Here is a 27038-nt window from a genome sequence, read left to right on the forward strand (position 1 = left end):
TCGGCCCGAACTCTGATCGGGCTCGGGTCGGGCTTGGGCCAAGGATCTAAACTCTAGCACACAGTTGTCTACAAATTCACTTTTCTCAAACTTATACCATGGCGGAGCCAGCAAAAAAAGGCAGAGAAGACCTTTGTCCGAGGAACGGACACACAGCAATCACACACCCACACTGTTGTCGCGGCAACAAGCACTCACACACACACACTCAACCCAGTGCTCCATCAGGCAGCACACACACAAATATCTATCTATCTATCCATCCATCTATCCATTTTCAGAGCCGCTTTGTCAGCTCACAAACAAACACATCACACACATTTCTGTATTACTCCCACATCATTCATTTATTTTACTTGTCTCTCTTCCTCATACTGTTCATGGTCACATGGGACTATACTGTATGTATGAATGCACCCTTAGTATCACTTTTGTATTAGGATTTTTCAGTGATCGGTTGCTACCGTCTTGGGAGAGCAAAGGTGTGCATGTAGCTGTGGGATGGGGCCGGCGGCGGGGGGTGTGGAGTTTTTACAACAGTGACATAAGCAAAAGGGACCTTGAGGGGGAGCGCTGAGCACAAGTTACTTAGTTCTGCTTTAAAGAAGGCAGATATCTCAGCACTCCACCCAGGGTTGGGGTCAATTTTAATTGTAATTGTATAATTGATAATTAATTACAATTATTGTGTAATTGTGATTTTAATCCAAATTAAATTGTAATTGAGTTCAAATAATTGACTTTGTAATTGTAATAGCCATGAAAATTCTATCAAAATTCATAATTTAATGCAAAACTGGGGAACCATGTTTTAATTTTTTTCAGTAGGAAAAACAATAAATATGCAGTATTTCCAAAAATGGGGGCCAAAGTGAAATATTTTTGATGAAAATATTACAGCCTTGTGTCATTAATTGATGCAGAATTTAAATTAATGCATTGTTATTTTTGGCACAAGGACAATTTTAAAGAAAAAATGACACTTGTACACTTTGTATATTTTGCAAGATAAGAAATCTAGGCCTTCACTGAATGGTTGGTAGGGGGTCATTACACCTAAAACATATTTCCCTTTTTTCTGAAGGCAGAAGCTTTGAACTATTAGGTTTTCATTGAAAAAGCGTTATGATGTAATGATTACAGTGTATGAAAAACATGTGGTTACAATGGGTGTCAATGGGTGTCAATGGGGCAAATTTGGTCACAAGGTTACTAAGTGTCAGTATGATGCTTATCGCCTTTTTTATACACTTCCAACACACAGGACTTTGAAATTACGCAAATAAAAATGAAAAAAAACAATAGCGGCAAAAATGTGTACAACGAGCCTTAAAAATGACTGGAATATTGAGAGGCAAACAAATAAAAACACCCAAAATCTCACTTTTGGTCACAAAGATGCTCCGAGGGTTAAGCACAAATTCATTATAAATGTGTTGACGTGAAATGTTATTAATTCACCTTAAGAACATTACTTAATTTGCTTCTTGACAAATGACACCAATCTGTTTCACAAATGACCTTTATCTCACTGATGTTCTCTAAGTGTAAAGAAGATGTTGCAGAATGTCAGTGATGGTTCACCTTATTCTGTTTTAATGTTTGTGATGGACATAAAATTTGTCCTAAATGTGAGACAAGTTTCTCTTCTTTCTCCTCTTCTGCTTGTCGTGTGTCCGTGAGCAGCAGTCATACCGCTCCTCTCTGGTGGAGCAGCCCACTCGGACCTCCTTGGACCTGGAGCTGGATCTCCAGGCCTGTCGGACCCGACAGAGGCAGCTGATGGAGGAGCTGAGCGCCCTGAGGGAGCTCAAGCTGCGGCTGGAGGACCCCCATTCCAGAGAGGCCTCTGATCTGCCTCACTGGGCCCTGAGGGACGAGCGTTTCCGCTGCCTCCTGCGAGAGGCCCATCGACAGGTGAGAATGCAGCAGCTCAGCATTCAGTCTGTGCAGCTGCTCACTCTTCTCTGCTGCAGGCTGGACAGAGCCAGCAGGAGCAGTGTCAGGAGGAGGCGGCAGAGCGCAGGCTGAGGAAAGCCTCCAAAGAAGTTCTGCAGATGAGAGGACAGAGTCAGAAGGAGCCGCTGCCAGTGCAGACGTTCAGGTTACAAGCGTTTCATTTAAACTCGTTTGGGAAATACGAAAGCTATGTGCCAGGGATGGTACCCAATTACTCCTCTGGGGGCAGCGCTGAGTTTGTCATAATGAAATCAAGGCACCATAACCATACACACACAGAGGGTCCACACACTTTTTCGGCTCACAAGCTACTTCTACCACGGACAGCTCTTCTGATCTACTGTGCTGGTGGGGTTAAAATTGTAAATAATTCGATTTTTATGTTTACACTATTAGTTATTATTATTATTATTATTATTAGTTATTATTATTATTATTATTATATATTATTCAATAATTGTTCAATATTGTATGATATTAGGTCAAGGCAGGCAGGGCACAGTTCATACACAAGGCAATTCATTGTGCTTTACATGATTAAAAAGTGCAACAAAAAATTGTAACAGTTTAAAAATCAATAAGAACATTAAATCAGTAGTAAAAACATTAAATCTCCCTCTCAGTCATAATCAGTAGAGAAAAAGAGAAAAAACTTGGATCTAAATATGTTTACATTGGATGCTGACTTCAGCTCTGTTTGTTCCACTTTGTATTAAAATACAAAAATAAAATTGAAACAGTAACCCTTAAAAACCGAGTTTGATTAAAATGTGTTTAAAAAAACACAATAAAGAAAAATATTTCTAAAATGCAAAGCACTAAACACAACTGCCCACAATAAAAAGCACATTAAGCGATGCCAGTCAGTAGCACATAGAGCGTTTCAGTGTTTAAGATGCTGATAATAAATGTACATGTCACTATCTAATTTTTTCACGGACCGGATCCTTTCAACGCATGCGCGTAGAATGCGTCACTTCCTTCACTCGCAATCCTTAAGACAGAGCTGCTGGGATGTGATATTTGAATGTAAACCGACCATACGACATTTGTTGAATATTTTAATTGTACACATTTAAATATGTGACTGTTTTGTGGTGTTTTTAATTGTTTATTAAAAAAAAAAAACAAGTAAAAACATAATACACTACATTGACAATCAAAAAACAAGATGAAAACCAATATAAATCAGAATTCACTCTAACTATTACTAAATAGCAGGGTTTTAACCTTTTAAATAGTACACAAACTGTCATAAAATAGGCCGACCGGAGGTAGACGCGTTTCGCGCATTCATTGAAAGGATCCCAAACAATCAGGCCTGGGTGTAAACGTGCACTGTAGCTGTTCCCACTCAACGTCCTTGAAGCCAAAATACGGCCCTTAGGGGTGCTCCGATTTTGCAAGTTTGACGTCATTTGGAGCCAGAGTTTGCGCAGTTGAGTCAGGTGGGAGTAGCCCTGGTAACACGCCCCGCCCATTTAGCATACTGCCCAGCTATGTCAAGAACATAAGTATCTTTCTTGTCGGGAAATTCTACCAACGGCTTGTTCAGATCATAGAGGTCAGTACAAAACCACCAAATATTAACTCAAATATCTAGTTAAATGGCATCTCGGCTTTAATTTGTGACGTAACTGCTATTCACAAAGACAGCGACGCAAGATCCGCGGCTGTCAATCATCGTCATCTATGACGTAAAATTCCATTTTTCAACCTCAAATTACTTATTTAAGACAAACTTCACAGAAAAATAAACACTTGAACACAATATAGGTTGATAATAACTAATGATCACAGCAGAGTTTAGGTTTATGTGACGAGTATTTTAACTTTACAGTTTGACCCACATCCCATCCGTTATCATTGAGGAGGCGGGGTTTATGACCTATACTGCAGCCAGTCAGCAGGGGGAGCTCTAAAAATAATAGCTTCACTCACCGGGGAGCTTGTCTCGTCCATTCTTTTTAGTCTATGGTGTAGACGCGTTGCACATATACGTTGAAAGGATTTGTTCCGTGAAACGTTTCCGTAGTGACAGTGCCTGGTCGGGTCGATGGGTCATCTTCTACTTGTTATTAGAGGTTGTAAATGAACACATTGGTGCACTAGCTCCCTCTCAACTGACTATGCTGTTCTCATTCATTTATAAGGTCTTGCACCCCACGTGTGCGATCTACACAAAATGCCTCCGTGATTGACGTATTGTGCACCCCTGCCATACACAGAGTTTGCGGGGCAGGTGAAGCATTGCCAACTCCCCCCCAGTGGTCAAAAGTATTGATTAGTTTTTCCAAAAAAATTATTTCTTAAAGTATTTGTATATTGTTTACATTATATTAAATGCTATAAGGCACAGTGACTGTACACAATATTTCACTTCATTTGTTTTAGATTGTGTAATGTATTTGTATATGTTTTCAGTGAAATGGTCACAAACTTTTGAAGCTTTAGGTTGGTTCTTCTTCTGTTGCGCAATTCTTCTTCACAATGTAAATGTGAGTTAATATATGGTACTGCAGCAAAAATGAAGAGGAAAGCCTGATTTGATCAATAATGTAAAACATTAAATGACGCGTCAACTCAAATTTTAGTAGTCAACAATATCAATTATATATATATATATTTTTGTATTTGTTATGCACACTGTAGTTGGCACAGATCTCGAGACAGTCTATATATTTCATTCTATTTTTTTCTTTTTCCGACCCGCCTAGAATCTCAAACTCCGCCTATGACCATAACATTAATGTTGAACAAATAGATCAAATGTGCCCCATGCGAAAAGAAGAAAACTTATGAATGGCTAAAATGGTTAATGAAAATGTACTTCTTTATTTTAGTCCTGTACAAATATCCTTTTTTTCCTATTTATAGAATATTTAGTTGATGTTTTAAGTGTTTTTTAGGTCCACCATAACAGCTATAAGACATTTGTAAGAATAATGACAACTTCTTGTCTGCAGAGAGAAGATGGCTTTTTTCACCAGACCAAGGTTCAACATACCTCCTCTGCCGGCCGACGATGTATGAGAGCCCGCCTCTGTGACCACATGAAGTATTTTAAATAGTTTTAACTTTTTGTTTGTCCGCGTTTCTGAGCTCATGAAGTACAAAGTTCTATCTGCACAAGGACACACAGAGGTCACGCACACACAGACCATGTTGAAGCTTCACTAATTTCACCTTTTGTTTTGTTTTTCCCTGCGTTTTTTGTAATCACGAGCCCACCGACACGCAGACCGCAGCTGGAGCCGATGGTTCCTCACACTGAGCTCCTCCTGTCTGAGCTTCCAAAAGGCCCCACGACAGGAACTCAAGTTGTTATGGACAAAATTCACTGTACTGTAACTTATTTTATAGTACTTTTCCTTGAAGGAAATAAAAGACACTTCCTGCTCTCAATGTGTATTTTGTAGCTTTGAACAAATAGCACTTCAGTGTTTTTACATTCAACAGATTTTCATCTCTGTTACCTAATTCTTAAGAGTTATTTACAAATGTCACTTTGTAATCCACTTTTATTACAAACGTCATTTTGTTCCTATGCTATTAAAATGACTGTTTCATGTACTTTACAATATATGGATGAATATATGAAATGCTGTATTCAGATTGTGTTTTAATATTTACTAGTGAAGATGATTCTGTTCACACAAGCAGGAAGAGAAAAAAAAGCTGCTTATTTTTTCTGCATGTCGACATTTTTCTTCAAATGCGTCTTTTTTTTTTTTTTTTTTTGTAAGCAAGATCTCTAACCACACAGTGGTGCGTTGACCTCTTTTAAGTTTCTGATTATTGAGAGTTGAAGGAACTGTTGTGTTGTTACGACATCCTGTCGAAGCTACTTTTTAGCTGATTACTTCTCAGAAGAATGTAGCTGTCAGAAAGAAAATGACAAAATTTGGCCCGAGGCGGATAAAACTAGGTCTGTGCTTGTTTTTGTCAACCCAACTGTTTTCCTGAAGGCACTGCCATAAATGAGAAATCTGACTGCTCATTATTATGACCATAAGTTTAGAAATCTTAAATCCCCACCACTAAACATTATTATTATTTTTTTTTTTAAATAAAGAAATGACACAAGTTGGTAAATTATCTATACAAAATTACCTCAGGTGTTTCTGGTTTTTTAAAGAAGACACCCCTGAACATTTAGAAAACACAGGATCACAGAGAGGGAAGTTCACTGCTTCTCCTCCTGATGCAGGGGGTTGGGGTCGGTGGCGGGATGCGTTGGGTGCTCGGCTGCTTGGGGCTTCCTCGGATGTGTGTGTGGGGGGTGGTGGCTGCCTCTCAGCCTGGGATCTTGGGGGCGTCTGGGGGGGTTGCTCGGCCCTGGGGGGGTGGCCTGGGGCTCCCTGGCCCCCACTCTTTCTGCTGGCCTGGCTGCATCTGCGGGCCCGGGGCAGTTCCTGGGTTTGCGGTAGTGGTTTTTTGCACTTACACTGGTCTACGATGCACTGGCACGCCTTGGGATGTGGGATAAAACTCATACTGGGCTTAACTTTAGACACGTTAATCCCAAATACCTGCTTTAGGTACTAACACTCACTCATTCCCCCTGTTCACAGCCACCACCATTTTAGCTAAGCTTCACACTTGTCACTATACTGGCTTGATTACACAACATAAGCACAATATATTCTACAACTTCACATCTCACCCTCACTGTAAAACAATCTATTCTCCCCACCCTTTCTATTTCCTACCTTGAGTCTCTCCTCCCTGCTCCCCTTCCCCCTCCTCCCTCTTCACTTAGGTGTAACACTACTCTCCCTTTTTATATCCTCCCTATAATAAAAGATTTCTTACCCTTCCTTAGAGAGGGCAGGTGATGGTCACAATTAAGCAATAAAATAAATCAATTTATTTTATTGCAATAACAAAACATGCATTGCTGTCTCATAATGATTGCACTTCTTGTACTGTTGATCTTTGACAGCATGTGCAGACAAGGAAAAAAAAAAAGGTATGGAGGATGAGGAGTGCCGCAATTAAATAAATAAATACACCGTTTATTAGTTAAATGTGTCAAAAATTTATTAAATCCATTTTGAATTTCATTTTCACTCTGAAAAGTCTAAATATGTCACTATCTATTTCATGGTGTGGTGTTGCAGTGCCTCATGAATATTTTTTTTCTGTCAAAGTTGCTAATCAAACTTTGTAGGGGCGGGGTTACCATTAATTTAGTCAAATCCATTGCTTCGGTCTTACACTCTTTCCAATTATGGCGGCTACGATGATGGAGGACGGGCATGAACTTTCCAGGAAGTTGGTGAGAGATTTTTAGACCTCGCTGAGAATGTAAAAGCAGGACTATGGAACAAAACCAATGAACAGATTTTATAGCGCCACCCAGTGTACCAGAATAATGTTTACTAGCTCTGCCTCAATCCATTGTCAGGGATCGATTTAGCTTGACTTGATATGCAGGTAACCAATCAAGTGTTAGGAAACCGCCCCCACAGACTGTGACGAGCAAGTTTGACAGATAAAAGCGCCGCAACACCAGACCATGAAATACATAAATAGTGAAATATTTCTCCTTAAAGGCACATTGTGGACTTTTTGACCTAAAGAGTTGAGCCATGAGTTATTTTAAATGATTCCTCAGGCCAATATACAGCTCTTGACAGTATCAATGCTCCAAGCGGGGCTTCCCTCTTGAAATACCGCCCATGTAAGTGGCCATGTGACCTGGAGAACGTATCACTTTACGGCAGTCACTTGAGCACAGGCTAAGATATACTCATTGGGTTAAAGGCTTTTGCTAGTATTTTTCCGCCTGTTTGACTCCTGGTCATGGCCGAGGCAATAAAAACGTTAAAAACTGCTTCTGAGGAGGCTAAAAAGAAGTTGGACACCGCCCTGCGCATGCCAAGTCGCCCGTCCCCCATCCGCCCGACCCCAGCCGAAGGGAGCCAACGACGGCGGTGAGGCGAGGGAGGAGCAGCGCCGGGCCTTCGGCGGCGTGAGCCCAGTCCCGCTTTGCACCCCAGCCTTTAGTAGTTGACTTGTAACCTTGGGAGAAGGATTGGCTCTGTTTGCATAACACAAGGGAGGCTGGCCCGACTGACTGACTGTTGATTTTGCGACAATGTTGCGGCGCTTGTGGACACTAGCGACACTTGACGTGAAAGTTACAGGTCGAGCACATCGAGTGGCCGAAAGTTACACAGTGTGCCTTTCACACTTTTCAGAATTAACAAGAAATGCACAATGGATTTAATTAATTATTAATTAATGAACGATGTAATTATTTAATTGTGGCACTCCTCCATAATCAGGAGCCTCCATGCATTGCCACAAATTACACATCGGCCTTTGTAAGACTGCCCTTTAGTGGTGACAGTGAAACAGTATTGTAAAAAAAAGCACAAATATTTCAAAAGCTACATTGTTTAACGCTAGCCGAATGTGCTTGATGCTCTTTGCTACCGTGTACTGGTGTAAAAGTGGATTTTCAGCTTTTGACAAAAATGTAAACAATATACAAGAAGACTTCGCGTGAAGAAACATTTAAGACTCAGGCTCTGAAATTCATCCAAACATTAGAGTTCTGTTCATCCTCTGAACCTCAGTCTTCTCATTCAAGTTGTAGCTAGTTGTATTTACCAGTTTAAGGGTGATGAATATGTTTTATTACTAGTAATAGCTAATTTAGTAAATTAGTCAAGCTATGATTCCTAATATTGTTTTTTTTAATATATATTATTCATCAACAGGATAGGTACAATTCAGAGACAATTTTCATTGTAGGGCTACATTATATATGACATTACATTATTGTGTTGTTAAGTGTGCAGGGATAGGGGGTACATGGCGTCAGGTTAAATGTCTGACTGAAAAGTTTGGGAATGGGAACCACTGATCTAGACTAACTTTCATTTGCTTTTTTTTCAAACAATGTAAACACGAAGGCTGCAATATGTCATTGTAGCGGCTGAACTGTAACGTGTAAAGATGTGATCTGGAGTTGAAACTTGTCTTGAGGCACTGGACACACCAACATACACACTGACACATTATCATACATTTTTTTGATGAGTATAAGTGCTTTTGATCCTGAAAGAACTGTTTAACTTTCAATAAGCATCAGGTGCTTGTAATTTGACACAAGCTTCAGCACATGCTTTGCTTGATGCTGCCGACATCAGATGATTCAAGCTAAGTGTGTAAATCAGTGTGAAGCTCAGATTTTCTTGTCACAGGAGTTAATTCAGTGATTCATTTTTCTCATTCCAGACATTGCCACATTTGACCTTTTTAATTTTATAAGGGAAAAATTAGAAACATTTTAAAATGTTCAAAAAAAAAATGAGTATTTGTAACAAGCTACAAAAAATGCAATCTAAATATGTTCCACAGCGTTGAAATACTTTCTGCAATTCTATTGCATTTTATACACACGTCTGCTCTCAGAAAGACTAAACAGGGATTTATGAGAAGAGACAGAACGAAAAAAGTTTAAAACATTCCGTAATCCAACAAAATGATTTTAAAACTTAAAAAAGCACCATATTTCACTCCACATCTGTAGCCATATGTCTTATTATTTCATGAATTAATGTAATAAGAAAAGCACTTGCAGGAATTCCAACATACAAATGATTTCGGCATTCCCCTTGCATAGCCTCTGTAGAACAGAACATTTCTATGTTTAGCAACAACACTGTAACAGCTGCTGCACACAGATGTTTACACAGAAGGAATGTGTCCCTACACGTTTCCATCTCCTTAAGAAAAGCTCTGCTGTTTCATTTAGTCAGTATACATTACACATCCGCTCTATTTTTAATCTGATATCAGCAGCAGTAAAATAATTCCTTCTTTAAGCATTGTGCGACAGTGCAGCTATAATTACATGAGTACTTAAACATGTCAACATGAAGGCAAAGTTCATCTCTAAAGGAAAATCTTTGTGTGGCACTCTCCACCTGTGACGCCTCCAGGTAACCAATGCATTTTTTAAAGAGGGATGGAAACTATGGTGGGGAGATCACCAATAGGAGGAGGGTTGTATTTCTCCACCCTCATCAGCCGCCGCAGAATGTCGTCTTGATCTCGAGGCCATCGATAAATGTTTGTGTTCTGGAGCCAGTTTGGAACGTGGCTCTGTAACACAGATCACACAGTGAGCCGTCTCCGCGCTATCAGAACATTTACTAAAGCGGAGTTTGTTTCGTGACAGAGTCAAACGTACCTTTTTGGCCCCGGGAAACAAAATCGGAATGAACCTGAAATTCTTGCTTCCATTGTGGATGAATTCCGTCTGCAGCTGAGTGACACACAGGAGGAACAGTTAGGCCACACCCTCACGCCACTCGCAGCTAAATACTTTGATGAGCTCAGACCTGTTTGTGGATGTACACAGTGTTAAAGGTCCTCTCGTCATGTTCCAGGGCCACAGGGGACGACGTTACTGTCTCGTAGTATTTAGGACTGATGATGATGATGATCAGGTACTCTTTCTGTGAGAGAACACAACTAAAGTGTGAGCGCTCATGGACACTTGATTCTATCCTGTGCATAAAGAACATCTGTGGTCCACTTTGCCAGATTATCAGGATCAGTGATCATAAAACCATGATCATTCACACTTTAAAGGTTTGGTAAAAATGTCGACTGTTCCAATTAATAGTCATACAGTAGTTCCAAATGTTTTGGCAACCCCATTTAGAAGAAAATCGTAATAGAGTACGCAATTGTGATCTATATTCCCCAGTGATGAGAGATAGGGATTTTTTTATTTTTTTCAAACTGATCCAGAATCATTATATTGATCTGGATCCCCTCCCAAATTTAATAGAAACTTCCATGGTGTAAGATCTATCTTGTCTTGTACTTTTGATGGAATCCTACTTATTACCTCCTTGGTGTAAAGCAATGAACCCTCCATAACAAACTCAAAGGCTGCAGGCCAAATCTGTTCTGTCAGTAATTCTAATTCAGTGCAGCAGAATGTTTTTACATGGATTGCAGACAAAACCTTCATCAAAAAGTAAAATCCTACACAACTTTTTCAGGGATATTAGTTATTGAATGCTTAAAGAAACAGTGCTGTGTGAGGCAAAGGCAATAAACCAATAGCACCAAATGAGCCAAACAAATCTAATTATGTTCAGAGGTGACAAGTAAAGTACAAATATTTTGTTCCTGTACTGAAGTAGTTTTTTTTACTTTTAAAAATGAGCTCGTTGCTTTTAAGACCTTCGAAGAGGACGTCACGACGTAAAAAGACGCAAACCAACACGTACGCGTTTTCTACACGTTTTTAAAAATGTTAAACTGCTCTGGGTTTTATTGAGCATTTGCACTTTTGTTTTTCTTGACACATTTTATTTACATATTGTATTTCTAATGAGCGCTAAATTCTCCTGGCGTTCAAAGGTAACAGATTTAACTGGTTTCCATGTGCCAGTATTCTACAAGTTATTAAAAGATATGGAATTTGCTGGTTTACAAATCCTGTCTTATTATTGAAGGGACATTTGTTTAACTTTTGTTACTTAAATACATTTAGTAGCATGTACTTTTTTACTTTTATTCAAGTGAGGGAGCAACTTCAATAATTTTACTTTTATCAGAGTCAATTTGTATTCAAGTATCTATACTTATACTTGAATAAAAATACTTAGCTTAGCTTATACTACTGAAGACTAGTACTTTTGCCACCTCTGATTATGTGTAAAATATACATACAGTGGTTACTACTTTGACTGATTAACTTTGTTTTCTGATGTGGTTGATCTTACCTCACTGAGGTAGCGCTCCATGAAGTCAATAGTGCTTATACTTCTGAAGTGCTGCTCAAAGATGTCAATCTGGAATGATAAAAAGACATTTGTTTAACCTGGACACAGCAGAAAAAAAGAAAACTTATCTGCTTACATGTGTATCGAAGCCATTGTGTCGCAGCAGAGCAACAAAGTTGATAATTTCATTGACGTGCTTCTCATTGTCTGCCTCATAAGTGACAAAAACCTTTCCTGCATAGAAGAGAAACAAGCAGAGATGTGAGGACTGGGACCATGTGACTGGGAGTGTTGGGAGACTTACTCTGCTCCAGGGACAGAGACATGCTGTACGATGGCTGCTTCTCTTTGACTGGAGCGCTCTGTCCTCTGTGGGGAGTCAGAGAGAAAGTCACAGTCACACACTGACCAACAGCTGGGATTAAACCAGTACGAGGAGAAAAGCACTCACACAGGAGAGAATCCCACACGAGGAGGTCTGTAGTCTGCTGGGCCTGAGGAAACAAGTGTTCATTTACTCACCTACTCTACTACAAACACTGTGTCTGGAGGGCCAATAGTGAAAGCAGCTCTTAACTAACATAAATGATTAGAGAACTTTGTAAAACACAGCGCGGGTATAGACAGTCGGAATAGGCACCAGCACCCTATCAGGATAAGTTGAATCATCTTTAAACTGACCTTGTAAACACTTTATTCCTAATGCAAATGTGATTCCGAATTAAACTTACATCAAAATTAGGTGGCTGGTTTATTCCGTTTAATTCCGGTCGTTCTGCAAATGCTCGGCCAGTCCCGATGATGCGCAGTGACGACATAATCCGAGAGCCAAGAATCTTTATTTAATAAGAGCCTTAAAATACATGGATGTAATGAAAAGAGTGGATGGACGGAGGCATAAACAGGCGAACATTCACACGGATTTATTACACACACACACGGACATTAGCAAACGGAACAGGCTTCATCGGACGGGTGATACTAAAACCCGGAGAACGGAGTAAATGCGTCTCCGTACTGCATGTACAGGCTGTAATATCACCAAGTTTATCATTGTAACGGTTGTTAGAGCTACTATCTTTAACAGGGAACAACTATTTATTCCTGGTGATTGTTTTGCTGAGTTTTACTGGGATTTATTTACTGGTGATTAGTTTCTATCTCCTTCTCCTGCTCAGCGGACCAAAGTGAAACACTGTTATTGTTGAGCTGCTGCTTCAGAACTACAATCAAAATAAAAGTGAAAATAGTTCTCATGTGTGGTGTTCTGTGTTACAGCCGACAATAAAAGGTTTGTTGTGATTTCCCGATAGACGTGAATACGTCACGTTCGCCCCCTGTCCAATCAGAGCCTTCCCAACCCCCAGAGCTAAAGCGGAATTAAATAAAGCCAAATAAACCAGTTTTCCATGTAAACCTCAATTCAGAATTACTATTTCATGTAAACATGAAGCAGAGCTCTTTAATTCTGAATGATTTAATACAGAATACCTAATTCCAAATTAAAAAAAAAAAAACATCATGTAAATGTGGCCAAATGTCAGAGTAATGAGACTAAGCAGAGGTTAGTGAGGAGGACTCACTGTAGGCCTGCAGCTGGTGCTGAGCCCAGGGCTGTATGTGGGCCCCAGGCGGTCGGCTGAAGGTGTCTGAAGCACACTGAGCACAGCAGGGGGCACCCATAGGTGCACAGGTGTACGGTGACAGCATGTGATGACGCAGCTCCTCAGAGGGGGGGTTGGAGAGCAGAGACATCGGCTGCTCCAAGCTGCTCAAATTACTCTGGTTTCCTCCAGGGAGAGACAGGCACTTGGACCTGGACTCACATCTGTCTGCATCACAGCTGGAGTTCTCTTTATGGCGGACGCTGGATGGTAAACTGGTGGGGTACGCTGACCAACAGCTGGACACACTGGGCTGGAGCCAAGCACTGCCAGGGGCCTGGCTGGGGAAGGGAGTGGGCTGTGTGTAGTTGGGGTGGGGGCTGTGGAGAGGACGGGATGTGTAGAAGCTGGAGCTGGAGTCACGGCCTCCATGGACCAGGTCCAGCCTTTGTCTGCTGAACAGGGAGAATTCCTCCAGGTCAGGACTGCTGCTGTCTCTGTGTGAGCTGCTCATGCTCTCATCGTCTTCCTCAGGTGTGTTGATGCTGCTCTTAGTTTGACTGACGTCACTGTGTGGGACACATTTACATACTTTAGTCTCTCATGGGTTCAGGCATCACCACATTTCCCCCCAAAAACACATCAAAGCGAACAGTGTAGTCATCGTGTGTTTCCACGGGCAGTAGGGCTGCACGATTTTGACAAAAAACCTAATAGCAATTTTTCTGACAGATATTGCGATTTCGATGCGATTTACAATTTTAAAAAACATTTTATACTTTTGAATGCATATGTGTTTTGTTTTCTCCATTTTTTTTTAGAAATCAAATTTTTCAGAAAATATTAGTTCCTGTCACAGGAACTAATATTTTCTGTGAGGAAACAAAATACTAATTAAAGAAAAAACATAATTAAACAAAAATGTATGTCAAACATAAGGTAGGATATAATTAAAAGGAAGATATAAGTTGTACTGTGAGGAAACAAAATAAATACCAATAAAAAAACTATAATTAAACAAAAATGTATGTCAAAAATAAAAATGTAATTTAAATGAGTAAGATACAATTAAAAGGTAGATATAAGTTGTAGTAACGTGGATTATTCTGACTGCTCATTTCTAATTATTTACATGTCATATAAAGACAGAACAGCATTAATGGCACTTAATTCCCCCTCAGAGATCAATGGTTTACTGAATCTAATCAGGTTTATTGATTAGGTTTTGATCAACTTAGTTTAAATTAACCTAATTTAAATGATCCTGATGACATCATTCCAAACCGTAATGATTAAACAAAAATAAATGTGCAAGACACATCACGTGTAAGAAGAGTTTTTTCACCACTAGGGGCTAGAATATTTTAAAGTATCAGAAATGATCATTCATCTACGATGTTTCAGACTCTACAATGCCTGGTATCGATGGTCTCGTCCACAACAACAGAACAACTTTCTCCACAGATCGTCTGTAGCTCTGATGAGATGTTGTTTAAACGCTCTTAACAGGTGAAACTGATTCATGTCCTCACGGAGCACAGCAGCGCTACATGAGAAACAGACGGAGCTTTACAGACAAGTTCAAGTTAAACAGGCACTGGTCTGCTCTGATTTAGGAGTCAGGGATGATTTGCATAGTTTTTTGCCAGGTTAGATGGTGTTTAGGTGGTGTTTGAAGCAGCCAGAGTTGGAAGGACATTTTCCCATGAAAAAACGTCCTTTTCCTCACAGTGACGGCGTTCAAACACAATTCTGTCAACATGGATATTATAGGGCCCTAGTGTAGTTGTTAGCGCACTCAGAGACCATCTCTGATTGGCCAGCAGCCCAGGAAGGCGGTTCTTGGCAATTCTGATTGGTGAACATATAAATCACTCAAATGATGGAGAGAAGTAAAAACCTTAATATCGATGTGATTAAGGTTAATCGTTCAGCCTTAACGAGGAGTATCGGCTCTACTCTGTTTTTGTGTGTTTTTACTGGGAAAAGTAACTCCTCCTTTTTTTAGTACCTCCTTTGTTGAGGTTCCAGAAAAAAACAGCCCTGGTCTGAAAATGTGACAAATGCACAAAGCAGACGCCAGCTGGGTTTTTATTACAGATTTTCGCAAAATAAAAGCGATATTTCTAAATGTCGAGTATAATTGCGCTTTGAACGTGTTTCCATTAAACGTTGTTTTTGGCAGGAGACAAATCTCATCCCGTGAGACTTTGCCGCAGGAAGATGGAGGCTCCAAATCTCCTTATAACACTCTGTATTCTTTTGTTGTTTCACGTCTAATGTGGCAATAATAATTTTTTAAGTACAATGCTAAGAAATGTCTCAATCTCCTCTTCCGTCTACACGTACCTCGTCATGTTTACTCTGAGAGAAGTGGTCATGTGACCAGGTACGTCACATTCTGTGATGTGTATTTGTGGAAAAGGTGTTTCCATAGGTCGGTCGTCTCTCTCACCTACTGAGGGCTGAAGCAGGCAGCATCTCTGGGACTGGTCCTCCTCACATCCATATGTGTGTCTGCTGAGGTCAGGGATCACATCAAACCACAACTAAACCTGAAAACAAGTCAAAGATAAGCAGAGGTTTAAGTCATCAGCCTGTGCTGCTTTGGCTTTGATTTGGATGAAGGTGTGCAGCTGTTTCACAACATCTCCCACACGGGGACTTTCTGCTGAGGACCAGATGACGCATCAAAGCACAAAATAAGAAAAAGGAAGGAAGTGAACCAAGAAAACAAAGAAAGATTTACAGAATCAGAATCAAGTCATTTTTAAGACTTTAATAATAGCTTAACTAATGCCCATTGGGGTGTAAAGAATGATATATTCTACTCTAGTAGAAGTAATGTTACTTGACTGAAGTTGTACAAAATACTCAAGTACAAGTAAAACATAGCTTAGTTAAAAAAGTACTAAAAATTAAAGTTACTATTTACTTTCACCCCCTACAGTTATCTTGTATACAGTAAGCATTTCATGTATGAACTTAAAAAATGAGAGCTGAAATCTTGCACAATTGAAACTTAATTTATTTTCCACAAAGGCATCTGTATTATGCTATTTTTTACCTATCTTCATTTGTTCGAAGAACCCCAACAACATAGTATTTGAGATTTATTTTCCCAAACTCGCATGTTTTCTGAGTCTTCATGCATATGCATGAGTAGGTGTAAACACACACACTACTTCATTGTGTTTATCACAGCAGCAGTAGCAGTAAATTATTAACAGTCTTCCTTCTCCTCCTCACCTCTATTCTGACCACAGCAATAGTTCATTTAAGACAATAGTCCATTGTTTTGTCCAACTGTTGCGTCGCATTGGGTCACAAACACGATAAAACATCCCATAAAGGCGATACAAGGTGGTATAACGGCTACTAAAAGTGAAACTGATTGTGAGCGCTCTTCGGTTTATCTATATACTATCTCTTCCGTGTTTCCACGTAGTGAAAATGCAAGAAAAGTCCAACTCACCCATTTGCAGCTGATTTTTTTTTACAAAATGTGGAATAACAGGGGAGGGAGGAAACAGAACTTTTTCAACTTTGGCCTCTGAATGAGGCTAAAGGAATGTATATCACTGTAGAAAAACTATTATAAAGTAAATTTGTCACAATACTGCCTCTTTAAATAAAATAACACCAATACATTAAATTCAAAATAAAACAAAATGCTCAGGCTTTAAGTATAGCTACATTTATGAACTATGAACTCTAAAACTGAGAAAATAACCTTCATCCAATGCTGTTTCGGCGCGTTGCATTACGTTTAATCTGATTGGTCGGCTATGATGTGATGCATTTCATTGTTGTCTGGTCATTTCATTTTTTGTAGTTTCACAATGTCCATTGATCATTTTTAAACAAAAAATAATAATTTACTCAGTAATGATCGGGTGTAGGAATTTAATAGATTAAATTTACTTTCAGCTTTTTTCTGTTAGGCAGGTCCCTTAGTTTTATGGTTAACATTTTCAAGTTTTTTTTTTTTTTTTAAATATTAAACTCAAAGCTGCTCTGGCTTTAATTTAGCATTTGCACTTTTTTTCTTGAAATATTTTATTTACAAATTGTATTTATGTGTTAAATTCTCCCAGTGCTCATAAAGGGTAACAGATTTAGATTATTTAGATGTACCAGTTTTCTACAAGTTCTTTAAAAAAAAACAAAGGAGCATTTGTTTTACTTTTTTTTTATAAGTACATTTAATAGCATGTACTTTTACTCAAATAAGGATGCAACTAAAATACTTTTACTTTTACCAGAGTCATTTTTATTCAAGTATCTATACTTTTACTTGAGTACTGGAGAAAACTATAGTTTTCCACCTCTGCCAAAAACACTAGATTTGTCTGATGGAACCCACCACTACAACAACCAACTTATTTAAAGTTACCTTAACATATAAAAAGAGGATAAACATATTCTTCTTTTCAGGTTGAATGATGGGCCAATCAGAAGTCTTCATACACAGTTTAGTTCATTTCATTGCTGACTGAATCCTTAAACCAGACTAAAGTCAAAAGCACGAGCATGACTGAATAAACTACACATTAAAATGTGTTCATTAGTAAAAATGAAGACATGTTGTCTTAACAAACACGGCTGTAAATGAGCACAGCTCACATACCTGTGCGCGTGCACACACTTTTAATGAGCTGATCCACATTTCATTCTTTAAACTTTGATTTCACTCAAACTATTACTGTTTTTATCTTAGTTTATGAACTGGAAATAATAATTATATCGTCAAAGCGAACAACTAGCAGCTAATAAAGGTGTTCCAGCGGGTTATTTATGCCTTTAATAACACAAATAATAATAATAATAATAATAATAATAATAACTCACCACATCGTTGAGTTATGCTTCAAACAGCAGCTCGAATGGACGCACGAGGAACACAAACAAACAAACAATGAATGTACTAGTAGTTGATCAAACACCGTCTCCTCTAGAGAAAAACTCCTGACAGCTGCTGTAGCAGGTAGTGATAAATGATGCCCCGCCCCTTAAGAGGCTCCGCCCCCAGCCCCACCCACACAGAGCCACATTATTATGACCACTGACACAACACTGTCAATGTGAAAGAAAACTAACACGTCATTTTTAGCTTTTAAAACACTTTATTGCAGCAACTTTTTTTTCCTTTCTAGATATTAACATGGGCGCACGGTGGCTTAGTGGTTAGCACGTCCGCCCCACAGCAAGAAGGTCCTGGGTTCAAGCCCTGGGGTGGACACTTGCGTCCTTTCTGTGTGGAGTTTGCTGCGTGGGTACTCCGGCTTCCTCCCACAATCCAAAAACATGACTGTAAGGTTGATTGGAGTCTCTAAATTGCTCATAGGAGTGAATGAGAGAGTCTGTGTCTGTGTTGCCCTTTGATGGACCCCCGCCCAGCGCCCTATGAGAGCCGGAGATCGGCACCCGCGACCCTGTTAAACGGGAATAAGCGGGTATGAAAATGGATGGATGGATATTAACATTTACAAACTACTATGACAAGAGTCTTAAAAACCAGCCCCTAGATTTATATATATATTATATAATTCAACAGTGGATCTCTATGGAAATGTACCAACTCATTCACATGGAGAGCATTTGTTTGGAAATGCTCAGTTAGATATTGAATTATTCCCAAACAGAATTCTTTCATTTCATTCATTCTCAGGAACAGACTCACAATGTTGGAGACGGTGTGTGAGTCAGGATGATAACCATCACCACGTTTATAGAATGTCCACCAATTAACATTTGGTTGGTCAGTGTTTCATAAAAAGATAGAGCATATTTAATATATATATATGTTCAAACATGATTCTTTGGAAAGGTAGACTTTTACTCAGGACACTTCAACAAGAATCTATTTAACCTTGTGATACGAGCAGGTAAAAACAACACTGGCTGAATCCTGACTCCCCCACAATTGAAGAGTGGGAAAATATAGATAATGACATTTATATCATGGAAACAATCACATTCTCCCTCTGATTACAAACATAAAGGTTACCCTTCTTTGGTCAAATTGGACGTAAGAAATTTTGAATATAAATTGTAAAAGGATTTGTTGCTGATCTATTTGTATATTACATGTGTACACACTGATCGCTTATGGTTGTAAATAGTTATTAAAGTCAAAGACTCAAAAATTACAAAACAAGGGAAAAGTGGTATCAGAGAAAAGTGTTTTCAGTTAGTCATGTCTGACATCTTATCTCACTGTGGCTCTATTCTAATGTGTGTAAACATTAGAATAGAGGGACAATTAGCAGAACTTTGTGCTCTCTGAGTGCTCTAGTTTATTTTGCATTCATTTTCCATGTCATCGTGTTCATAATATCAGCAGTCAGTACCTTTCACATGTCAGAATAAAAGTTCCCTGTTACTCTCATACTCACCAGCAGGCACATAGTGCAGTGCCCTTTCTGTCAAGGTGTTTTTTGTTGTTGTTGTTGTTTTTTTAATATAATAAAAAATTTGTATTCTCTTTTTTGCCCCTCATATATCATAAATGATATAAAAATAATAAGTACTTATTAGCTATATGGGACGATTTATTGACCCAATCATTATCAATGTTAATACGAAGCGTTAAAGATAGAGATTCCCGCACTCCAGTATCAGTCATTAATCTTCTATCAGAGAATAGTGCTTCTGTCTGCACGGATGATCACCTTAGACAGGTTCAGCCTGTCTCAGGTAAACAAACTGTTGGCTTAGACTGGGAACCACGTTTAAAAACCAACCAGAAAACATGACCTGACTACTTCTATCTCCCAACATGGAAAAACAGTTCATGTTTAGGTAAAAACTGTTATTGTTTAGTAAAACAATAATTCTAAGTAATTCCCTGAAGAACAATGTATGTTGTTGTTGTTTGTTTGAAGGGAAAAGCTGAATAAAATGATTTTGGATTTTCATCTCTAACAACTTTTTGGTGTTTACTTTGAGTAAAAAAATGTTTTAATCAAGTGGTTAAAAATATTGTTTGAATAAATTTTATGTGTAAAAATATTATGTTAGGTGCAGCCCTACGAGCAGATGGCTTTGTAAAATGATCTGCACAAACCAACCCATGCATGTTGAATGAGATATGATAGTCAGTCATTGTCATATTGTGTGTTTGTTCCATACTTAGGCATTCCCCTTTTTTTTTTTCAATTAATCATCCTTTAAATATATTTATTTTGTTGCTCCATGACTGGTTCGGCTTTTGAGACTTGATGGAATTTTTTGTTTCATTCTCACAGTTGACTGATCTATTTAATATACCTGGTACACACTATTACCGCTATCTGCAGAGACACCACTTCATAGCGAGTAGATACACAACCTTTCCTAATTTGCCAGAGGTAATTTCTTTGGAAAAATATTTTGGACATCAGTGCTTGTAGGAAGGGAGTGATTAAATAAATGTACTCTTTAATATTAGAATTACAATCCCCTTCTCTCTCCATTATTAAAGCTCATTGGGAAAAAGATTTGGTGATGAATATACCAGATAATCTTTGGGACTCTATGCTGAAGAGAGTGCATTCATCCTAAGCAGATATTGGTTCACTTTTGCTTACCTTCTGGACATGTCCTAATCTCAATCATTTTTGGACACCTACAGTATATTCTACACTTTTTCTGAGGTGTATAGAGTTAATTTTACTCGCTCTGTTTTGACTGCACTCTTTGGAGTGATACCCTCTAGCATTGATTTAATTAAACATCATTCAAATGCGATAAGTTTTGCCTGTTAGCTTGCACGGCGTCTCATACTCTTAACTTAAGGTGGAAACAGGAAAATCCCCCAACACATGACCAATGGATCGCTGACCTTATGAGGTTTTTAAACAAAGATGCAACGCAAAGAGAAACGCATTCAACAAAAAAAGAAGGAGCAACGTAAGACAGCTAAGGGTAGTGGATGACTAACCAGCTAGGTTAAAATCAGCTATAAGAACAACAATAGAGGGTTTTCACGGCGTGTCATCCATCGCGTCATCAACCCAGAAGTCGCCATTTTGGAGATAAAGCAGCAGGTCTACAAACAGCACGCAGACAAGAAAATCCTGAATTTTGAGACTAAATGGTGAACTACTGCCGTGTTGTTGGCTGTACCAATCGGTCAAATAGTGAGACACATTTGGAGTTTTATAGATTGCCAAAAATCATAACAAATCAGGGAGAACAATCTCACAAGTTATCAGAGGAAAGGAGGCGCTTGAGGCTAGCAAAGCTAAACCAGGATCTACGAAGCAAAAATCTGGACAATAATCAAATTTGTTTGGCCCATTTCTTGTCAGGTGAGTGAATTGTTTCTTTGCAGCAGCTCTAAACTAATTTTCTAGTGTGATGATAATAATATAATCATCACATCTTTTAAATTATTGTCACACAGTTTGATTAACATGTTCCTGTTTTAATGAATTGATTCGTGACAGGATTGTCTTCATTTTAAAGACCCGTTGCTATGTGAGTGCATGCAGGAACTGTGTAGTGTTGACTTGTCGTTGTTGGGCGAAACAGGACTGGAGCCAGTCTTTCTTCACAGGGACAGCCTGAGTGTACTGACGCAGAAGGTCCTGGAGCTCCTAGCCAACATAAACCAAAACAGAAACATCATAAATCATCAAAGGCCCTTCACTGCAGAGAATCACTATTTGAAACAGTCTCAGAGTCTGGAAGCCCATGAGCCATCTACAATATCAAGACCAACCTGTGTATGGATCCGATTCTCCACCTCTGCTACTATGTGCGTGACTTCTGCACTCATCATCTCCTCCTCGTCACCATCATATGTGCACCTGAGTTAAGGAGCTGCTGCAGTGTGACAACTGTAAACACATTCCATTCTAATTTATTGGGACTTTTGCGTTCACACAGATTCTTACCAATACTTATTGATTGGTTGGGTAAATCAGAAGCATTTAGGACTCAGACAGTTTTAATGGGTACCTGTCGTGAAAATAGATATAACAAAAATGAGTTCAATGTATTACCAATAAAAAAAATATGTGCACAATAAAATTATTGTTTTCTTAAGCCTTGGGGCAGTTGACAGAGCGTTGAATGACAGGCAGCAGCACGAGTAAAGTAAAAAAAAAAAAAAAAAAAAAAGCACCACAAAACATTCAAAATGACTCATATGCAGATGTGAAACTATGAAGAGGGGCCTGCATGTGTGGATGTTAAAAGAGAGTCGCGTGAATGTCCTGGTTTTAACATGTTTAGCAGAGGTTTTTCCTGCTAGGGGCGACCCGACACACAGCTCTGTGACACGCTGAGGAGAAGCGAGTGAGGAAGTCACCAACGTGTTTCACTTTAATCTGTTATATGCTGAAAATCCTATCCACACTGTACAATCTGGATTAAAATTTTAAATAAACATAGCTCTGTAACTGACAGGGGGTCTCTTCTCCCGTCTGGACTTGGTCCAGGTTCCTGACACGCACACCATGCATATGTAGACCAAAAGCAAAGGTCTGTGAATGAAGGCGGTCTGGAACAAAGGAGGCGGACTGGGGCATGATGTCATTTTTTGGGGGCTGTCTAGAAATCATGGAACATGGACAGTTGTGAATGTCATTAAAATCCATGAAAATGATGAAACGTACTTTTAATTTGAAACGCCTTCATTGATAAACAATGTAACAGATTGATTTGAAAAGATTATTGATCAGATTATTGCAGTGTGAGGATCGGCCGCATTCTTCAGTTAAAATCTCTCCTTTTCTCCTCATCAACGCATTCAGAAATGATCAGTGCGCATTAGTCGTCGTCATCATCATCAGTCATTGGTCGGCTAATGTTTCACTTGTTATTTAATCTTGTAGTGTGATCAAACTGCGGCTTTACGTTATTCACAGAGTCAAAATAGTTGGACATCAGAATTTCATTGTAACAAGCTGAAGCAGCGGACACGTGCACCGCGGCACACACACACAGCTGATCTGACCATGACACAAAGAAAGCTAACTGTCTGAGGGGATGACAAAGACAATGCCTGTTAAGGTTAATGTTCTATATAAGACCACCTCTGAGCAGCTTGATGCTTCTGTAACTACTGTTGCAAATATTGAGAAGTTTAGGGTCTAGAAGACTGTAGACCAGTGGTTCTTAAACTTTTGGTACCCAAGGAACACTAATGAATCTGAAGGCACACCTATTGTGCAAAATAGCCTTTACACGTATCATGTACAATATCTGTAAATGTGCATAATTTACTTATGTCAAATAAAATGTGACAAAAACAACTATATTACTCATGAAATATTTATTAATAAAATAATGTAGATATAGAGTTTCCCTCTGTATTATGAAATGAGTGCATACAAAGTAGTAAATAATAAATAAATATTTTTGTGTAGTTTTATATTGCAATAAATGTATGGTTGTCACAAAATCCCACGGCACATCCGGACATGCCTCACAGCACACACTAGTGTGCCGTTCGGGAACCACTGCTGTAGACAACCTCCAGGTATGCGGCAATGATGATATTAATCATCCAAAAGGTGAACAAAGATCAAGGAACAACTTCCAAAGAGATTCAAGCTGAACTCCTAGGTCAGGGGACATCAGTGACAGATTTAATAATCCACTGCAGTGTGAGACAAAGTGAATTTCATAGAACTAATACTGAGTACGACTCAACTGTTGAAGGCAAACCATAAAAAGGCAAGACTGGAATTTGACAAAATGCATAACGAGAAGCCACAAAGCTGATGGGGGTGGGGATCTTTAGGACAGTATGGACCAAATTGCAGCGTTTGGGAAATTCGCATTAGCTCGATGTTTACAGGGAGCCTTAAACCTGTGCAGGGTGTAAAGGAGACCTCAAGACTATCAAAGCATTCTGGAGCAAAAAGTGTTTCCTGGTGTCAGATAGCTTGGTCATTGCTCTAACAAGAGGATAATGACTCAAAACACACAGCGATCGATCAGACCATTAGAGTTGAGAATCAGACATTGGACAGCGCTGAAAGGACTTTCTATCAACCGTAATCTAAATCCCATTGAACATTTGTGGAAAGAGCTGAAACGTGTGATCTGGAGAAGGCACTTTTCAAACCAGAATGTCGAAAGTTTCAGTGAGTCTTACAGAAATCACTTGACTGTAGTGATCACTTCAAAAGGTTGTGCTACAAAATCTTAAGTGAAGAGTCCCATTATTTGTATCCTGACCAGTTTCATTAGTTTATTTTAATCAATCATTCTGTTGGACCGCATTTCAAAAGCAATGTCATATTTTCATTAGTGAGTAATGAATGCATTATTATGTATGTTTTGTCAGTGAGCATTCTTAATTAAATTATCTTTGATGGAAGAATAAAATAAAATAAAAATAAAAAATGTCCACGTGTAGTATTTACTGAAACTGAACAGGACCTGTCTGACTGCATTTTGCCAACAGCCAACCACAGACTCAACCATCAGTTTGCCCGAGGAAGAGGCGTGATAAACAAGTCTCCACTGCTCTAGAGTTCAGTGGCACTGCATTCATTGTATCTGAATTTAACTTGGCAATATAATGGTTGGAATCAATTAATCCTTAAATCCTTGGCCATAAAAGCTCACATCACAAAGCTCTGTAAGCTCTGCTTGAATGCTATACTGTATGTAGTTTGGAGGTCTCCAGTTATTGACTTCACTATATTGCAGCAAAGTTTTTTGATTTGACTTCTTCTACTTTACTGTAATGCCACAAATGGATGATTTGGAATAACTGGTTTTACATATGTGAACCAATCACAGATGAGCATCTGAACTCACTGAGCTGCTGAGAAGGAATGTCCCGATCAGGTTTTTTTGCCCTGTCCTTTGATTTTGAAAATTGGCCGAAACCGAGTCCCGATCCGATACTTCTATAATACATTAAAAAGATAAAAAAGAGCAAAAAAAACCATCCAGGATGTCCCTTATCTATTTTATTGACATATTTTAACATTCAACCCTAAACAAGGCACTTGTTTAACTTTTGAAAATTAACTTTAGACTTTAGTGCAAGATAAAATAATATTAAATAAAAATGTCTGATCTTAAAATACCCAACAGGCATGTTAACAAATAAGAAAATAAAAGTGCCACAATGCTGTAAAGTAAGGCCAGTAATGTGCTTTTAGGAACTGTACTCTTATTGCTTACTCTCCTCATTTAGTTTCACAGATTGAAATGTATGTTTCTCTTGATGAAAAGTATGACAACTTAATTTTGTTGGCATTGCAGGTGCAGAGCATGTAAAGTATTAGCTGCTTATTAAATGAAGTGTATGAGGTCTGCAGATAGAGGTTGATTTAGAACACACCTGCACGTCCTGTTGTAGGCGCTTGATATACTGCAGTAGATTGACTTAGGATGGTCTATTATAGGGGTGTCAAACTCATTTTAGTTCAGGGGCCAAATACGGAGCAGTTTGATCTCTTGTAGGCCACAGATTTTATGCAAAAAAATTATTGTGCCCTAGTTTGCACTTCTACGTATACATAAAATACAAAATATGCAAGAAACCGACAATATTCTAGCAACAAGTGATAAATGTTAGTCCCAACAGTATCTTCACTTGAAATTTTGACTAATTACTATTTAATTAAGGGAAATACCATAGAATAATTGGAGGACAAATGAAAGATTTTGTAAGAATTTTGAGTTTTTTTTAACACTAAATATGACTGCAATCATGTGACATCATCATGAGTTTGACATGTGGTCTATTCTCACACACAAACATACACGCACACACGCAAATCACACAAACACTGGCACGAGCGCATGCACACACGCATGTGCGCACAAACAAACACTTGTGCGGAGCACACAAACGCCCTCAAACATCTGTGTGCAGTGCTCACACACACTAGCATCAGGCTAGTTACCAAAGAGGCTAACGATACGTTTCGTCTCTTCCAAACAGAACAAATTTTGTAGGGATTTACCTGCTGTTGAACTCCTTTTTTCACAAACGTGTGGGAGCACATCTGAGAACTTCGGTCAAACTCTCCACCTCTGCTCTGCATCCAACTTGCTCTGCCGACCAAACTACAGACAGGGTTCCTCTTTTTGACACAAGCTCTTCTGTGTCATCATGTTCTACAAGTTCTGCAGCTTCAGAGCTTTCTTATCTATTTACACCATAACCAGAGCGCTACTGCTTACCTTTGCAGTGCAACATTGAAAATGCTCCGGTCTGACGCAGCACAGCGTAACGTTCCGAACGTTGTGTAATCAATATACCGATATGGCGGTATATTAAAAATTAATATCATATCAAATATATACTAGTATTTAGTATGAACCGGTATATTGCCCGCCTCTATAATGATAATAAATATACATCGGGAGATTCCGATCGAGTCTGAAACCACGTGATCGGGCCCGATTTTCGATCACGTGATCGGATCATTTTTACTCCTGAGAGCACCACACTGTGCGAGCGTAAAGCCACCAACACAGAGAAATAAACAGAAAGGATATGTGATGAGGTATCGGGCCAGTGTCTTCCTCTCTGATGCAGGGAGGTTGTAGAAGAACACGTGAACTCCCTTCATGAAGCTGGGGAGCTCCGTGGAACCTTGGCTCCGGGCGGATCCTGAAGGTCCTGCAGTGTCTTCTTCTGTAGCATCCGCCAGAGGGTGAGATACTGAAGCTGACGGAGCAGGAGCGGCTGTCTGAGGTGGAGCCGTGTTGTTCACCTTTCTGCTGTAGTAGTATCTGTTCATCCAGTTAG

General features: G+C 39.1%; 3 protein-coding genes across 7 annotated transcripts in view; 1 reads left to right on the forward strand and 2 right to left on the reverse strand.

Annotated features, from left to right (window-relative positions):
* The window catches only part of wwc3 (WWC family member 3), a 54347-nt gene extending 48987 nt beyond the window's left edge, over positions 1 to 5360 (forward strand). The window contains exons 21-23 of one of the 2 annotated variants that reach the window (XM_028444827.1): positions 1687 to 1917; positions 1977 to 2104; positions 4926 to 5360. In XM_028444827.1, coding sequence (XP_028300628.1) covers positions 1687 to 1917; positions 1977 to 2104; positions 4926 to 4992 — 426 coding nt within the window. In that variant the 3' untranslated portion in view covers positions 4993 to 5360. Of the gene's footprint in view, positions 1 to 1686; positions 1918 to 1976; positions 2580 to 4925 lie in introns of those variants that run through there. The other variant, XM_028444826.1, reaches the window with a different exon arrangement.
* A 3835-nt stretch (positions 5361 to 9195) lies between these two features.
* traf3ip2l (TRAF3 interacting protein 2-like) lies at positions 9196 to 18306 on the reverse strand. Of its 4 annotated transcripts, none has more exons than XM_028445101.1 (10): positions 18176 to 18306; positions 15784 to 15879; positions 13304 to 13893; positions 12172 to 12214; positions 12025 to 12089; positions 11857 to 11954; positions 11721 to 11789; positions 10320 to 10436; positions 10169 to 10243; positions 9196 to 10080 (listed from the first exon to the last, which is right to left on the reverse strand). In XM_028445101.1, exons 2-10 carry the CDS (start codon positions 15831 to 15833, stop codon positions 9934 to 9936), a joined length of 1254 nt encoding a protein of 417 aa, XP_028300902.1. In that variant the 5' UTR covers positions 15834 to 15879; positions 18176 to 18306; the 3' UTR covers positions 9196 to 9933. The 4 variants fall into 4 exon arrangements, with proteins under 4 accessions (XP_028300902.1, XP_028300903.1, XP_028300901.1 ...); XM_028445102.1 differs by having other exon boundaries at positions 15780 to 15879; XM_028445100.1 differs by lacking the exon at positions 18176 to 18306 and having other exon boundaries at positions 15674 to 15798.
* Positions 18307 to 20453: 2147 nt separating this feature from the next.
* Positions 20454 to 27038, reverse strand: part of chd1l (chromodomain helicase DNA binding protein 1-like) — a 34271-nt gene continuing 27686 nt past the window's right edge. Inside the window, exons 23-25 of the mRNA XM_028444153.1 lie at positions 26786 to 27022; positions 22032 to 22113; positions 20454 to 21906 (exon numbers count right to left, since the gene is read on the reverse strand). Coding sequence (XP_028299954.1) covers positions 21784 to 21906; positions 22032 to 22113; positions 26786 to 27022 — 442 coding nt within the window. The 3' untranslated portion in view covers positions 20454 to 21783. The remainder of the gene's footprint in view (positions 21907 to 22031; positions 22114 to 26785; positions 27023 to 27038) is intronic.

The sequence above is a fragment of the Gouania willdenowi genome, chromosome 4 (genome assembly GCF_900634775.1).
Source record: "Gouania willdenowi chromosome 4, fGouWil2.1, whole genome shotgun sequence".
Lineage (NCBI taxonomy): Eukaryota > Metazoa > Chordata > Actinopteri > Blenniiformes > Gobiesocidae > Gouania > Gouania willdenowi.

What these genes read in the sequence shown, in the direction of transcription:
- traf3ip2l (XM_028445100.1), bottom strand. Translation starts at nt 15,759, where the DNA reads ATGGAAACACCTTTTCCACAAATACACATCACAGAATGTGACGTACCT. An exon ending in TGGAGCGCTACCTCAGTGAG is followed by an intron (nt 10,437 to 11,720) that starts GTAAGATCAACC and finishes GTTCTCTCACAG; the next exon opens with AAAGAGTACCTGATCATCAT. An exon ending in TGTTTCCCGGGGCCAAAAAG is followed by an intron (nt 10,081 to 10,168) that starts GTACGTTTGACT and finishes TCTGTGTTACAG; the next exon opens with AGCCACGTTCCAAACTGGCT.